This window comes from Carettochelys insculpta, chromosome 5 (genome assembly GCF_033958435.1).
Source record: "Carettochelys insculpta isolate YL-2023 chromosome 5, ASM3395843v1, whole genome shotgun sequence".
Lineage (NCBI taxonomy): Eukaryota > Metazoa > Chordata > Testudines > Carettochelyidae > Carettochelys > Carettochelys insculpta.
Window position 1 is genome coordinate 102,271,955 of NC_134141.1, and position 16,954 is coordinate 102,288,908.

The 16,954-nt window shown below is 47.9% G+C and overlaps 1 protein-coding gene, 1 long non-coding RNA gene and 1 other non-coding gene across 3 annotated transcripts; 2 read left to right on the plus strand and 1 right to left on the minus strand.

The window, feature by feature from the left end:
* Nucleotides 1-2,632: 2,632 nt before the first annotated feature.
* Nucleotides 2,633-5,300, minus strand: LOC142013217 (uncharacterized). Its single transcript, XR_012645584.1, has 2 exons — nucleotides 3,719-5,300; nucleotides 2,633-3,356 (listed from the first exon to the last, which is right to left on the minus strand). It is a non-coding gene; the product is annotated as an uncharacterized LOC142013217 (long non-coding RNA).
* Nucleotides 5,301-5,674: 374 nt separating this feature from the next.
* RPL37 (ribosomal protein L37) lies at nucleotides 5,675-12,002 on the plus strand. The gene is made up of 4 exons (XM_074995620.1): nucleotides 5,675-5,752; nucleotides 6,745-6,880; nucleotides 9,031-9,115; nucleotides 11,886-12,002. Exons 1-4 carry the CDS (start codon nucleotides 5,750-5,752, stop codon nucleotides 11,953-11,955), a joined length of 294 nt encoding a protein of 97 aa, XP_074851721.1. The 5' UTR covers nucleotides 5,675-5,749; the 3' UTR covers nucleotides 11,956-12,002.
* On the plus strand, nucleotides 11,708-11,795 carry LOC142013963 (small nucleolar RNA SNORD72). Its single transcript, XR_012645838.1, has one exon. It is a non-coding gene; the product is annotated as a small nucleolar RNA SNORD72 (small nucleolar RNA).
* Nucleotides 12,003-16,954: the final 4,952 nt, after the last annotated feature.

The window sequence follows — 16,954 nt, forward strand, 5'->3', positions numbered from 1 at the left end:
CCAAATTGCACAATCCAGCACAATTTTAGTTAGCCAGATGACCACTTATCATTGGTGTGGCCAAGTTTACCATGGTCTCATGTCTCCAGCCACCAGACCTGGCTTTCAGTGTTCTGTTATCTACCTGTAATTTACCCCTAAATGTCTAAGAGATCAGTAAGCAGTGGAAGTGTTGGTAATGTGCTAGAAAATATTGACCTCCTGTCATCTAGCAAATTCTCTCCTCTGGCATGGGTCAGGTCCCAAGGGTGCTGGATGAGAGAGGTTCAACCTGCATATCCCAGGGTGTCCATCCAATATCTCCCATCTGTAAACCCTACAGAAGTATTCAGGAGGTTGGTGGTTTAGACTGCTATACTAAAGCGAACACAGGCTTTAATCCCTTTGCATTACTGGGACAATGGAAAAAGATTACTTCACTTGTTATTATGAAGTCTGTTGTGCCTAATGTGACACCTTATATAGTCAAATTCTTCCTGAATGTAACCACAAGCACAGACATCTTGCTGGATTTACAAATGGAAATGAGAGTGGGGACAGACCTCTCCTTGTTCCATTGATTATAATGAATGTGGAGGAAATTATAGCTGTGATTAACACAACATATAATAGTTTTGTTAAATGTGTATATGCAGACCAATGTTGTGTACTAGGAGGAAAAAGTAAGACTGTTTTATGAAGCTGGGAGACTTTATCAACTGTCAGCAGCTATTATCCCATATTGTCAGGACCTGTAGCACTCTCTTCATTCTGAGAGTATGAGAGGCAGCTTTTTGCAGCCTCAGTTCCAAGACATCAGGGCTACGTCTACACGTGTATGCTACATTGAAATAAGCTACTGCGATGAATAACGTCTACACGTCCTCCAGGGCTGGTGCCGTTGACGTTCAATGTCGACGTTGGGCAGCACCACATCGAAGTAGGCGCTGCAGGGGAGCGTCTACACGCCAAAGCGGCACACATCGAAATAAGGGTGCCACGAACAGCTGCAGACAGGGTCACAGGGCGGACTAGCACTGCCGGGGCAACAGCTACCCGCTCCCTTAAAGGGCCCCTCCCAGACACACTCAGCCTGCACAGCACACGGTTTGCAGAGCCATAGGCATGCACACCTCGGCGAAGCAGTTATGGACCCCCGGCAGCAGCAGCAGCAGCAGCAGCCAGAGGTCCACCCAGCCGCCCCTGCAGGAGCAGAGCTCACCCTGCTTAATGCCATGCAGGAGGCAGCTGATCACCTTTTATTCATGGAAGAGGAGCTGCCCCCAGGGGAGGAGGAAGCAACCCCAGACCCTGCTGCCCCCCGCACCCTCCCCTGCTGCACACGCCGCTGGCTGTGGAGCTACCCCACGAGCACCGACTGGTGGGAGCAGCTGGTGCTCGGCGAGTGGGATGACGACCGCTGGCTCCAGAACTTTCGTATGAGCCGGCAGACATTTCTGGAGCTATGCCAGTGGCTCACCCCTGCACTGAGGCACCAGGACACCGCCATGTAGCCCCCAGCGTAGAGAAACGGGTCAGCATCGCTGTCTGCAAGCTGGCCACTCCAGACAGCTACCAATCCGTGGGGCAGCAGTTTGGCGTGGGCAAGGCCACCGTCAGGGCTGTCCTCATGGAGGCAATAGGACCCACGGGCAGGGGGAGGCAGCGCTGGGAGGGGAGCTCTGGGAGGGGAGGGCCAGACACACCCTGCACACCCCTCACTGGTGCTCTCCCATGTCCTTCCCCTGCAGGTCGTCTGCGCCATCAATGCCCTGCTCCTCCACAGGCTTGTGCGGCTTGGGGACCCGGATGCTGCCATCGCGGGGTTTGCCACCCTGGGCTTCCCAAATTGCTTGAGGGCTCTGGACGGGACCCATATTCCCATCCGAGCTCTGGAGCACAGCAGAGGATGGTTCCTGAACAGGCAGGGCTACGGTTCTGTGGTCCTCCAGGCCTTGGTGGACAGTCGGGGCCGCTTCCTGGACATTTATGTTGGGTGGCCTGGCAGCACCCACGACGCCTGGGTATTCCGGAATTCGGGCGGGTGCCGCCAGCTGGAGACGGGGACCTACATCCCCCAGCGGGAGATCCCTGGGGGTACACCACCATGCCCCTCTACATCATCGCAGATGCGGCATACCCCTTCCGGCCCTGGCTCATGCACCCTTACACGGGCCATCTCTCAGCCAGCCAGGAGCGCTTCAACACGCGCCTGAACCACGCGCACCAGGTGGTTGAGCGCACATTTGGTTGCCTCAAAGGGCACTGGAGGTGTCTCCTCACCCACCTTGATGCGGGCCCCACCAACATCCCCCAGATTGTGGGCGTGTGCAGCGCCCTCCACAACCTGGTGGAGAGCAAGGGGGAGGCATTCTTTCGGGGCTGGGCTGTGGAGGCTGGCAGGGCTGACGTGCAGCCACCCGCTGCCACCAGTCGCCAGGTGGACCCCGAGGGGATCCGGGTCTGGGAGGCCCTGCGGGTCCAGTTCGACCAGGCCGCGGGGTGAACGCTGGCAGGCCCCCCACTGCACCCCCCCAACCTCCACAACACTCCATGCCCCTACGCCCACACCACAGATCACCCAAGAGCACACCCCCCACCCACTTTTCTTGCAAATAAAAATAGACCTGTTGTTCGTGAAACCACAAAACGGTGAATTCTTATTATTATATTATTACTACAAGTATAAATATTATATATTATATGATAAGCAAAAAACAGTGGAACACAAGGAAGGGGAGAACTATTTACATGGGGGGGCAGGTATCATAAAATAACAGGGGTCTAATACAAACTATATACAACATAAATAAAGGGGATATGTACAAAGTGGAATGGGGAGCCACGTCCTGGGCCCCGCACCCCCTAATGTCCAGCGCTGGGGGTTGGCAGGTGCGACCCTCGCCTCAGCCTCAGCCCTGGCTGGGGGCCAGGCGAACCGGCAGATACGGCCGGTGGGTGTTAGCAGGCCCCAGGTCCCCCTCGGTGGCAGACGGCGGGTGGAGCGGCGGGTGGAGCAGGCAGAGAGGGCAGAGTTGTGGCCGGCGCGGCATGGGGGGCCAGGTAGTCAGCGATGCGCTCAAACGTGTGCATAAAGGACCCCCATGCCTCCTGGCACCAGGCCAGCGCCCCCTCCTGCAGATGGAGGCGCCGCTCGTCCACCCGCAGGCGCTGCTCCGAGACCTCCAGCTACCGCCAGAGGATCGCCAGCAGCTGGGGGTCCGTCGCCGTCCGGGGGTGGTGCTGTGTCCGCCGTCATCCCTGCCCTGAGGCTGGTTGGTGCTCCGCCGAGGGGCTGGCCTGCAGTGATGGCCCCGGTGGGCTCTCCGGGACCACTGACACCTCGCCGGCGCTCTCCGGTCCCTCCGATGGTGCACCTGCGGAACACGGGGGGAAGAAGAGTGGAGACAGCCGTTAGTGTGGGCCCCAAGCCGTGGCCCTTGTCCCCCCACCCATCTGCTGCTAGCTCCCCATCCCCGTCCCCGTGAGATGCTGCTGCTGCTGCTGCTGCTGCGTGTCCAACCCCTCCCCCTGGGGGACCCTAGGTTCCGCTCCCCCCATCCCCAGGGATGGGGCATGGCACTGTCGTGCTGGGGGGGCAGGGACTGATGCACTCTTCGGAGGGACATGCCACTGCTGTCCTTGGGGTCATGGTCATCCGGGCATGTGGAGGGCCCTGGTCATGTCTGTTGCCCCCGCCCCTCAACCCCAGGGGTGTGCACCGGGGCGGGGTACATACCTGACAGTCCGCTCCCACGGTCGGGGGACACCCTCTGGGTGGACACCCTGCTGGAGCTCCGGGACAGGATGGCAATCCAGAGCCCCCCATCGCTGGAGGAGGATTTCCCCCTCCTCCGGCATCCCAGGGGTGGGCTCCTGGGGGGCCCCCGGGGTGCGGGGCTTGCCTCCGGGGCGGACTCTGCCTCCGGGGCCTGCTGGGGCTCGTCGGCCGAGGTGTCAAGAGTGGCCGGCGGGGAGGAGGTGTGCCGGGGGCCCAGGATTTCCCTGAGCTCCCTGTAAAAGGGATAAGTGACGGGGGCAGCCCCAGATCGGCTGCCGCATCCCGGGCCCGGGTGTAACCCTGCCGCAGCTCCTTGACCTTACTCCTGACGTGGTCAGGAGTGCAGGCAGGGTGACCCCGGGCGCCCAGGCCCTCGGCCAGCCGAGCGAACGCCTCTTGCTCCCCATTACCTAGAGCACCTCCTCCTCGCTCCAGAGCCCCAGCAAGTCCTGGAGCTCGGCCTCTGTCCAGGAGGGGCCCCGCTGCCTCTTCCCTGGCTGGCTGCCAGCCTGGGAGCCCTGGCTCCCCCTGGGGGGGTGCCCTGGGGGCACTTGGGGGGCTGGCGGGCGGCCATCGCAGCAGGGGGGTGTCTCTGGGCTGCAGGGAGGCGTGCAGGCAGGACGCGTGGCTGTGCTGCCGCCTGCACGCTCTCTCAGCTTCCTGCACAGGAAGGCAGGGGGAGGGGAGCTTTAAGGGGCCACTGCACACGGCACCATAGAGCTCAGGGGCTGGAGAAAGTGTCTCTCAACCCCTCAGCTGATGGCCGCCATGGCGGACCCTGCTATTTCGATGTTGCGGGACACGGATTGGCTACACGTGCCCTACTTCAACGTTCAACGTCGAAGTAGGGCGCTATTCCCATCTCCTCATGAGGACAGAAACTTTGACATCTCGCCGCCTTACGTCGATGTCAACTTCGAAATAGCGCTTGCCACGTGTAGACGTGGCGGGCGCTATTTTGAAGTTGGCGCGGCTACTTCGAAGTAGCCGGCACGTGTAGACACGGCTCAGGTAGTACAAAAGTCTTATATCCAGCAATTCTGGAAACTTTGTAGGTCAGAGTTGAGCAATAGTATAGGTCAGTAGTAAGACAGGTAAGTGGCATTCACAAGGTTTGCAAAGTTGTGACACCTCAATCTGTTTATAAATGGCAGATTACTTCAAAATAACCTCATGATTTTAGAGAACCTGGGACTGGCGCCACTGTACGCTATTCTGTCCCCCACCCCTGGTGCCCTACACAGGTCTCCTTATGCTAAAGCTACTAATTCTGGTTGGATCTATCCTGAGCAGTTTCATCCTGACATAGCAGCCTTCAGACCCGAGACACTGGAAAAATCATTTATAATTACCACCCATCAGTTTGGCCACCCCCTGTGCAAAATAAAGACCGGTGGGTGTAACAGATTCTTCCTTTCCTAGGCCAGCAAAGAAGTTCAAGCCAGTCCGCTAGTCAGCCCTCCTCCCCCAACCCAACTGCTTGCAACAGTATCTCGGAAATTCATCTGTAATTACCGAGACTTCAAGACAATCCTGGAGGGTTGTCAAACAACGTGGCTCTGCCACACCCCCGAGCTTCATCCCCTCTCCTGTCCCCCCCACCCCACCTCCGGGCCCCAGGCTATCCAACCATGTAGCCCCTTCAGGCCCGACCACAACTGTCACGCTTTCCTCTCTCCAAGATGTCTCCCCGTCCCCCTGCCTCCGGCTCCCCCCCCGCGTCAACCCGTCCCCAGGCCTGGGTCCCCCCGCCAGTGTCTCCCCCTCCCTCTTCTCCGGGCCCCGCTCCCCAAGCCAACGTCTCCCCGACCCCTCACTGCCAGCCCGCTTCCCCGCCCCCGCCCCCGTGGAACCGCGTGCCCGGTCCCTCAGGCCCAAGCTCCCCGAGCCGGCGGAGAGGTTTCCCTGGAGCACCCGGAAGTGGCGGGCGGGACATAGCGGAAGTGCTGGGCGGGCACCGGTCTCTTTGGTGCTGGCGGCCCGAGGAAGATGGTGAGTACCGGGAGGGGGCCGCGGAAATCCGCTGCCATCCAGCGGGGTGCGGGCCTGGGCGCGGCGCAGAGGGGCTGACCAGGGCCGGCGCGTCCGTAAGCCACCCTAGAGCTGCGCGCTGGGGCCGAGCCATGCGTCGGCGCCGGGGAGAGGGGAGGCGCCGCTGCCGGGCCGGTCCTGTTCCGTCTTGCCGTGCTCCGAGCTGGACACGCTCCGGCTGAGAGCGGCGGGCGGAGCTCTCCCTTCTCACGTCCTCCGCGAGCATCTGTCCACCTTCCCACCCTCTCAGGCGACCGGGCTAGAAGTCCCCTGCCCCGCGGGGCTGTGCGCTCAGCAGGGCCCAGCGCTGGCGGGGCCGCGTTAATAGGGTAGTGCTAGCGAAGGGTAAACGCCGGTCTGCCGTGCCAGGATCGGGTAAAAGCATCCGCCTGCCCTGTGGGGCCGGCGGGGGCTGTGTTAGCCCTTTGGTAAGGGAAGACAGCAAACACTGGGGGGAGCGGGTTAGTGCGGTATGGAGGGCTACGTACTACTTATCAAAACGTTTGTGCCGAGTTTTCTCTTTGATGAAAACTATAAAAATTGTCTGCCTCGTGCACAAGGAGGGTTCCATGTTGGTGAAGTGGTGTTGCTTCAACTTTACTTGCAATGAGAGATCATTTCTGGGGTTGAGAACAGAATTAAGAATTTGGAAAGTTTTCTAACCAGTTAATAATATGTCCAAGTAGTTAGTGCGATCTTGTTTTTGTTCCCTGAAAAGTGGGGAAACACAGCAACAATTATTGTTTAAGAATTTGAGATGTGATACATAAAAACGAGTTGGGTGTTAGATGTATTTCTTCCTCTTCAGTTGTGTACACCTATGGTTGCTTCATTAGTGTTGGAATAGAGAGTATTTTAGATTTTTGTTTTGAGGTCCATTGTTAAGCACTAGTCAAAACTTAGTTTTATTTAATACAGTTTTGTTACATGAAAATGCCTGAATTCTATTTCAGACGAAGGGAACATCATCATTTGGCAAGCGCCGCAATAAGACCCACACTTTGTGCCGTCGCTGTGGATCCAAGGCATACCATCTCCAAAAGTCCACCTGTGGGAAATGTGGGTACCCTGCTAAGCGCAAGAGAAAGTGTAAGTATGGAGTCTTTGCACATCATTTGTATAAACTTGTTCTTTGAGTGAGTGTTTCTCAGGATGGTTGTCAGTGAAAGTGAAGATTCTGTGTAGAAGTATCTTCTGAGATTTAATAGAACAAATCATTATATAAGGAGTTCTGTGATCTTTTGTAGTGTACTCTAGAGATTTCACAGGCCTTTTGGTTCAGTCCCTGGTCTTTTCTTTATTTATATAGAGAAACTGTCACAGGAAACAGCAACGAAGGGTCCTGTGGGACCTTATAGACTAACAGAAAAGTTTTGAGCATGAGCTTTCGTGAGCACAGACTCACTTCATCATCAGACCAGCATCTGATGACGTGAGTCTGTGCTCACGAAAGCTCATGCTCAGAACTTTTCTGTTAGTCTATAAGGTGCCACAGGACCCTTCGTTGCTGTTACAGATCCAGACTAACACGGCTACCCCTTCGATACGTGTCACAGGAAAGTGAGCACTTAAGTTCCCTTTCCATGCATGCCTTATGCTCTGGATACAGTCTTCTCGTGCCTTACGAGGGTAATTCGTTCCTGAAAAACTCCTCTTAGGGTGAATTCTTGTAAGTTGAAAATGTAATTACCGTTAATTTCAATGGGAAAAAAATTTGTGTTGCTGAGCCCCAAAATTTACACCCATTTATGCTGAAACGCCACCAAATCCCACTAAAATGAACACAATTACTTCAATAGTTAACATTAGTTATCATAACACAACCTAACAAGGCATTTTCCCTTCATTAATTACTCTGTATTATGGCTGTTCACCTCCATCCTTAAGCTTTTTTGTAGCTATTACACACTGTACACTTACCACTGCTATAACCTATCAAACCAGGAGTATTCTGAGAGGAGAACTCAATGCACCATGCACCAGCTACTGTATACAACTGCGAATGACAGAGTAACTTCTACATTTTAATTCCAAAGCAGGCCAATCACACTGTTTTTGTCATAAGTAAGTAGCATAATTTATTGGCAGCCAATGAGCACCCAAAAATGCACTTCTCTCCAATACGATCTTTTAAAATCTAACATGCCACTGTTCCAACATGCTGATGCAAGTTGCAGTGGATACTTGAAAGGTCCAGTTTTGTTACTTGTTGCCAAACAGATTCCATAACGTGAGGATCACTAGAAATTGAATTTTTTCTGTAAGGACATAAACTAGCACCAGACTCAGAAACGTCAGCATAGGAGAAAACCATTTGCCACTCACAGATGTTTAATGCATTGCCAGCTTGACTTGTTACAGTTCTGTGAAATGATGGAGGACTATGAAGAAATTCAATAAAAATCCTTTGAAGGATTACTGTGTTGCACGGGGATGGGGCGGTGCCAGGGGCTGGCTGTGCGGGGAGCTAGGCAGGCACAGGGGGCCCCTGGTTGGCGAGGGGCAATACCTCACTCATGCAGGGCTGCATGGCAGAGAGGCCCTGCTGGTGGCGGACAAGGCGCTAAATGCAAAGGAACGCTGCAGGTGGCAAGCGGTGCCCGAGGACAGCTGTGCAAACTGGGCGGTGGTGGCCCCCTAGCCACCCGGGGGGGATGTGGGGGATGGGCTGCACGCCCAGCAGCCATGTCTCGCAGGAGCACTTGGGAGCCCACGGCTGCCAACTGGGCCAAGGGCATGCCACTGCTGCAGCACCAAGGCGGAGACCCACACCAGCCACAGGTAAAGGCTGGGACAGGGGCTCTGGGAAACGGCTGCCTGGTGCTGCAGAGAGATGCGCGGGGTGGGATGGAGCTGCAGGCATCCATTGCCTGGAGCCGCGGCCTTTGTCCCGTTGCAGGGCGTCTGCATCCCGCTGAGGCGCACAAAATTCAAATCGGTCCTCGTAAATTCAAGGAAATGCCTTGTAAAACAAAGTAGAGGTTTTAAATCAAACTCCTCGTAAATTCGAATTCTCGTAACCCGAATGGACATCTCTCTGGGTATAACTGTACATACACATGGTGTACTGCTGTGGAAACAACCATTGTTCAGTGTGCATATATTTAATATGCTTTAGCAGTATTACTGTTGCTCTGCTTTTTTTCACACCGTAAAACAAAGATGGTAATTGCAAATCTCATTTTATACACTTAACTGTGTGACATGTAATAAATCTGATTGTGTAAATTGTTCTCTAGATAACTGGAGTGCCAAGGCTAAAAGACGCAACACCACTGGTACTGGTCGTATGAGGCACCTGAAAAATGTCTACCGTCGATTCAGGTAAAACACTGAATTTCAGCCATGCAAGTTATACTCTAACATGAAATCCTGCACTAACTTCAAATACCTTTTTAAAAATCTATTATTCAAATGAACGCTCGCTGCCTTTTTCTTTTGTAAATTATGCAGTATGTGTGTAGTCTTTAATTTTTCATTTTATTTTAAGTGTAGTTTATATGAATTATCAAATACCTTTTATTTTATCTACATTCCTTGGTGGCATTCTCCATTTGTTTAGTATGGTGGCAGAGTGGGAGTTGGGAGCTCTAAAGCGGGATCTGCAATTAGTATGGAATTAATATACAATTAATATTAAATGGGCTGCCCTAGCCTCTGGTGGAGCCAGAAATGCAGAGTATGTGGGAGGGGGCTTCTGGGAAATGGGCTAGGGTGCCAGGGAGGGGAGGTGCAGGAGCACAGTGGAGTGTGGGGTCTGGGTGGGAGGGAGGGTGCAAGAATGGGCTCCAGGTTGGGTGGTATGGATGGGAGGTGGGGTGCAGCAGCAGTTGCCAGGTTCCCTGGTACAGTTGCCTGAGGTGGGGAAGGGCTCCTGCTTTCCCCGAGATGGCTCTTAAGTGGCTCACATTCAAGTGGGAAAAGGCTTCTCTTTTTCCCTGCCGCCTCCTGACTGCCCATTAGGGAATGGAGAAGTGGCTTTAGCACTCATGGTGCAATCACTTGCTTCCCTCTGACAACCTCACCTATACGCAGGCTCTTTACCTACCTGCATGTAGGATGAGGAGCTGGAAGGTACAGGTGAGTGGGTGGGGTTGTTGACGCACACACACGCACTGTGGTCTGGATTCAGTGGAGCTCCCTTGGTCCATCAGCAGGTCAGATCAAAGTGTCTGCGGGTTTGGATCTGAACAAGCCAGGGGTTCCCTAACCATGGTTTCTGAATGCTTTGGGAAGCTCAGTTAATGGGGGGCTATGTAGGGCATAGTATTGTTAATTTTGACTGTAACCCAGTTTAGCTTTTAATAACCCATGAATCAGAAATAGAAGCAATATTGTGTCTGCTTAAGTCTGAAGCACTAATCTATACTTGTGTTAACTTTTGGTATTTTAGTAAAAATAACTTAATCAGTGTTTTCCTCTTGCTGTGGAATGAAGAACGCAAGAGAAAAGGTGGAGCATAAGCTTTCATGGGCAAAGACCCACTTCATCAGATGCATGCATCTGATGAAGTGGGTCTTTGCCCACGAAAGCTTATGCTCCAAAATATGTTAGTCTGTCTATGAGGTGCCACAGGACTTTTTGTTGTTTTTAAAGTTACAGACTAACACAGCTACCTCTCTGATAAGAGAAAAGTTGTTACAGGAGTTTTCCGCAGTGGTGGTGATACATTCTCTCTGGGATGATTGGCTTTCTGTTTCTGTCTTCTGGGTGGTGGCAGTTGCACATTAACTTTTCAGATTCCTGATGCAGAAGTTCTTTTAAGAGGACCTTGAAGATTTCAGGGTGGCATGTTTGGGTTTTTGCTAACATGAGGCATTACAGGCAGAATTCCAAGACGTGATTGTGATTGCAGGTTTTTTTGTATTAAATTGCAGAGGAAATAATATAAAAGAGAAATAGGGATTTTTGATTTCTAGAATAGCAGCCCATGAGTAGCTAACATTTTTGTTAGTCCATTCATTTTGCAAGAAATGACGTGATTGCCAGTGTTGATGAGTTCGCAATTTGTAATAATTTGAAACTCCATTCAAAATGAGAATCACTTAAAATTGTATCTTCCATATTTCAGTGTGGAGTTCATAAATAGTCCTAAGCATCACTTCTCCATGATGATATGAATAAAATGGAAATTTCTTTTAAAATTAACATTGGTTACAATTGTGACATCTGTAACGTTGCTCTTGAAATTCCAAATAGTAGTATAATTAGGGTCAGTGATGGCACTCATACTTTTGGCCGGTATATTCCTTTCCAAACATTAGCTGATCTAAATAAATAAATAAAAAAGTAGTAATAAATCACATAGTGCCCTGCAGTCTGCTACTTGATGCACCTCAGGCCATGTGTACATTACCACTTAAGTTGCTTGAGGGGTGAAAAACACCCCCCAAGCAAAGTAGCAGGTCCATGCTGGTGTTTATATCAGCAGGAGAGCTGCTCCTGTGGACCTTTTGCAGCTCATAGACATGGTTTTATTATGTTGACAAGAAAGCATTCCCCTGTCTGCATAGATCAGCAACACAAGTGACCGCTGCTGTTAGCTCACTAGTGTAGATGTGGCCCAAAGCATTTGTTAGTTGCATTTAATTGCCTTATCTTGGTGAACTTTGCAGAACTGTTCCCTGGTTTGTTTCTTTTCTAGCGGCTCTCGGTTTGCTTCAGTTTACCTTATTAGTTATTGGAAGTTGAGGGATTTGTGTTTGGAGTAGCCATACACCTTATGGTACTTACTAAAGTGAAACTCCCCTTAGCTTCAAAAATCATTTGCTGGGAAAAGAAAAGTAGAATGATTGATTGATTTCCACTGAAGTTTTACCTGAGTTTTACAGTGCGGGTTTGGAACATGTACTTCTGGGTAGTATGAACCTAACTCTGCTAATAGATATGAAATAGACAACACTAAAGTTTGTGAGCAGCTTGTCAATGATGTTTCTCTTTAAAAAAAAAAAATGTCTGAACATATGAGTTCTATAGTGATTTTGACCTATAACTGAGATAAGCTGAACCAAAACCATTGTCTGAAACTTTAATCAATACCACTGTATGAAATGCACACTAACACTTTTTTTTGTGTGTGCTTGTGTTCAAACAGGAATGGATTCCGTGAAGGAACAACACCTAAGCCCAAGAGAGCTGCTGTTGCAGCATCCAGCTCATCTTAAGGACTTCTATGTTTGTTAAAATAAATGGTCTAATCCATACAAAAAAATTGTCAGGGTTTTTTTTTTAATGCATTTTACTTTAGTGAAATGGTAAGAAATCTCTGTGTATTTGTGTGTTTGTAATAGATTCTGACAGTAGGGTTGAAGTTCATAAGATGTGTAAGCAATTTCTGATTTTTATCATTTGAGATCTTTAAGAGATTACCTAAATTATAATGATGGTTTTATTGGGCAAGGTGTATTATCAACACAACATTCACTCTGAATAATTGAATTTTAAAGTTTCCTTGGCTATGTCTGCACTAGCCAAAAACTTCGAAATGGCCATTTCAAAGTTTACTAATGAAGCGCTGAAATACATATTCAGCGCTTCATTAGCATGTGGGCGGCCACGGCACTTCGAAATTGACGCGGCTCGTCCCGGCGGGGCTCCTTTTCAAAAGGACCCCGCCGACTTCGAAGTCCCCTTATTCCTATGAGCAGATGGGAATAAGGGGACTTTCGAAAAGGAGCCCCGTCTGGACGAGATGCGCGGCGGCAAGCCGCGTCAATTTCGAAGTGCTGTGGCCGCCCGCGTGCTAATGAAGCGCTGAATATGCATTTCAGCACTTCATTAGTAAACTTCGAAATGGCCATTTGCGTGGCCATTTCGAAGTTTGGGGCTCGTGTCGACACGGCCTGTCAGTAGTAAAGGTCTATCCATCTCCAGCCTAGTAGATGGATACGTGATAGTCCACAAGCAAAGAAAGATGGGGTGGTACAATTGTAGATCTACTTGGGCCACTTCTAAAGTAGAAGAAATTATTACTGCCCTGCTCTCCTTCCCTCAGCCATTCCTGGTTGTCAACATACAGAAATGGATTCCGTGAAGGAACAACACACAAGCCCAAGAGCTTCTATTGCAGGATCCAGCTCATTGTGAAGACTCATCTTTTTGTTAAAATGACAGCTCCAGTCGGGGAAAAAAAGCAGTTTTTTGAAGGAAAATCTACTGTGTGCATTAAAAATTTAATATTACCAAATTATTTGTCTCCTTTAACAAAATATAATTGAGTCAACTTATTTAGACTTTTAAATTTCAAAAGCATTTTAATTCTACAACCATGTCACACGTTGCGATGGTTTTTCATGTTAGTCTTGTAAGTATCTATCAATTGGTTTAAAATGCTGTTATGTATTTGCAATGCTGTTTTTGTGCCCAGTTGCAGGATTGACTGTGGGGGAGTGGGAGCCAGCTGAGTATTGGCTTCTCTCTTTTTTTTTTAAATACCAAAAAAAAACAACCCACCACATATTTGTAATTACACCTCTATAGCACGTGATCACTGTCATGGTAAAGTGTAATTATGAGTAATGGGGATGAAATTAAAAGAAAGAATCCTTCTTGGGAGAGCTTCTCACTAATACTGAGTGATTAAGTTGGGCATATCTCATTTCTCCATCAGTGACTTGGAGCATACCCATCCCTAGAAGCACAGGGAAATGTTCTGTACTAGTCACTAGCTATAATAGATATTTGCTAGGCTTTTTCTTCAACAGGATGTCCATTCTTTTTCTTTGTGGTAAAATTAATATTTCTGATTTTTTTTCAAGGACACAGCTAGGGACTTTTTAAATTTTGTGAGCAATTGATTTACTGACTGGGAAATCCAATGTGATGATGTAAAGAAAAATGCATAGCCTTTTTTTTTTTTTTTTTGCTAGTGCTTGTCAGCTTCCCTGGTATGATTTATATTGGGCTGTAGTATCTGTCAGAAAAAAATCAATTTATATCATTGCTCAAATAGAAGAGCTGAAGCAGAAAATCAATAATGTGTGTGTAACACAGGAGTAGTGGAAAAGAACTTTTATACCTTACAGCAGTATAATAAGCAGTGTAGTACAGTATTTTTATTACGTGACCACCAAATAAAAATTCATACAGTTCAGTTACACTTATACTCTATTAATGAGAAGTTAACAAACAATAGAAACAAATTTTACATAGCTATGGTTATTATAGCTGTTAGTTTATATCAATTGAACATGGCTGGGTTTGTGGACTAAAGGCTGAATAATATCAGTTTTTCCAGGTTCATACTTTGTTGTAATCTGCCAAACTACTACAATTTATTATTGTAAGAAACATAAACATAAAATAGTTAACATGATTATTACTTGTGAGTCATTAAATATATACCTAGTTTGTCCATGTTCTAAAAACAGGCACCTTTTTAAACAAATACCCATTTATTGGTAACTTTCCTAATCCAGAGTGACATGAGGCCATTCAAAGCTTATTGCAGTCAATTTTAGTCTTCTAACCCTCTCTTTTTCAGAGCTTGGATTGGGCCTTTGTTTATAAGTAACCTCTGTTTCTGTCGAGGGCTATAGCTTGGAGGATTTGGCAAAGGCAATTGATAACTTTCTCTGACAGCCTCCATGCTGAAGTTACATTTCTTTCAAGTTTGAAAGAGCCAGAGGCTGTCCTGTGTTTCTTGTGAGTGTAGGAGTTAACTTTTTTGTCCTCTCCCCCACTCATGCATCTGATGAAGCAGGTCTTTGCCTAAGAAAGCTTATGCTCCAAAATATGTTAGTCTATAAGGTGCCACAGAACTTTTTGTTCTCAGAAGTCTAATAAGGTCACTGTTCTGCTTATCGGGGATAAGTGTACAGGTTGGGGGAGGCTGTGTGATAAAAATTACAGAATGGTCACAGGAGCAACAAGAGGAAAATCACTTCAGCTCTCTACACAAGTGCAATATGAGAAGTAAACTGGAAGAAATACTAGAACCAAGTCAAGTGACTTAATTAGTATCTCACAAATGGGTAAATCTCCTTTGCCATGTTGGTACGCAAAAGTGTTTCTCAACCATAGCCTAATCAGCATACAGCCATGGTCCATGTGATTAAAAAAAACACTCACCTAATACTGGATGCTGCTCCCATAACATTGTGGGCTATGTAATATGTGGCCCAGTTTGGCAAATAGCTTGTTCAGGAAGGACAGGCACAAAAAAGAGAAGGTGTGGTTTAGAGGTCCAGAAAAAGGTGAAAAGCAGACCTGTTTAAAGGTGAAGATAGAAGGGGAAAAAATGGGGCTGATACCCTTGTTAGAGGGTTACAGACTTCAAAAGCAGGGAGAAGAAGTGGATGAGGCATTTCTAGAACAATTTCCAGAACAGACTTAAAACAAGCAGTCCTGTAGCACCTTAAAGACATTTTGTTAGGTAATGAGCTTTTGGGGTAAGACCCACTTTGTCAGTTGCCCTCTGTAGCTGGTGTCTAAATCAGCCTCATCCCTCAACTAAATTAATTTCTGTAGTTTTCTTGGCTTCTAGTTATTGTGCCTTTTGCAAAGCTTTTCGTAAAAGATCAGGGGTGAGAGATCTGAGAAAAAGGATCAGTGATTTTTAAGAGAGTAAACTGATGACAGTGAAACCTTTTAGGGGAGAAGAGAGTAAGTGTCTCCTCCCTGCTGACACCCTGTTCGTACTTTCTCCCCCTTCCAAATCCCTATCACTTTATCTTTCCTCCAGAGGGAAACAGGATTGCATGGGAGAAGCTTACAGTTCCTGACTAATGGTAGCTCCAGAGCCAGAACTCTGGGCAGAAGCAGTGTGTACAGCAGCCTTGCCATGTCTCTCCCTAGAAGCTCAGGGATGTTGCTGCTTCTAGGGTGCCACATGGAGCCATGTAATGAGCCTGTCAACTCCCCTGCTCTCAGCACTTATGGTGCCCCTAGATTGCACCCTCTGACCCCTTAAATTTAGTCAGGGGTATATTGTACAAGTCATGGATGGTCACTTAATTTTTGATTACTGTCCTGACTTTTACTAAAACAACCACTGCTAAAATATACCCTTAGTTATAAAGCCAAAGGGGATCATTGTGATCACAGTCAGATTTATAAAGCCATAAGACTTCCCTGTGTTAATTTCTGTTTGAACATGAGCATACCTCTTACACATCCAGTCTTGATTTAAAGATTGTCAGTGATGGAGAATCTATCACAACCTCTTATGAGTTGTTCCACTTGTTAATTACCCTTGCTGACAAAACTGTGCCTTACTTCCATTCTCAAATTTGCCTAGTTTTAATTTCCAGCCACTAGATCTTATGATAACTTTGTCTACTAAATTCAAGATCCCATTATAAATTTGTTTCCCACAGAGGTATTTGCAGACTTATCCCATCATCTCTTAAGCTTCTCTTTGTTAAGCTAAAGACTGAGCTTCTTGTCCAACATCCTCAAAAGTACCTAGGCTCCTAATTTCCATTGATTGCAATAAAAGACAGGGACCTAAATACCTTTGAGGATCTGGGCTCTTGTTTATCTCTGGCCATGTTTTGCCAATCCATTTTATTCAGAGACTTAAGATTGTTTCAGGATCAAGTATTAAATGCCACAGAACATGCTGTTCTCTCTTCTTATTTGCTCTAAGTTTCAACTGTTAAAGGACAATGTCAATTAATTAAAAGTTTTATTAGAATTTGTAAAGAAATTAGGCATCTGACAATAATTATTCATAAATTTATAGATGTAATGCAAATGAATTACAATTTAAATATTCTTCAGCTGTTCCTTGAGATAAATGGATTTATTAATTAACTATTTGAAATGTATTATATTTAGAAAGGAGGGAAAAGATCAGAGTTACTTCTGATAACATTTTGAAATAAAATTTCAGGTAGACCTCTACTTGGCCTCAGCTTTTTCATGTGCAAAATCACATGCCTGCACTTTGCAAATGCCTGTGCATTCCCTCTACTAGCTTTTAAACCTGGTGTATTTACTGTCAGAGCATTGGTATATCTCTTAGGAATGGGTTGGTGAGCTGTTTCATTCATGGACCAGAGTACTGCACCTAGTAATGTGGTACCCTATTCCCATAGCAATTGAATGCTTCAGAACCATTAGAGCATTTCTCTTTGCAGTGTGAGTTACTGAAGTTATCATCTCCAATACAGAGTGGGAACAGAGGTTAAATAACATACAAGAGGTCACACAATAAGACTG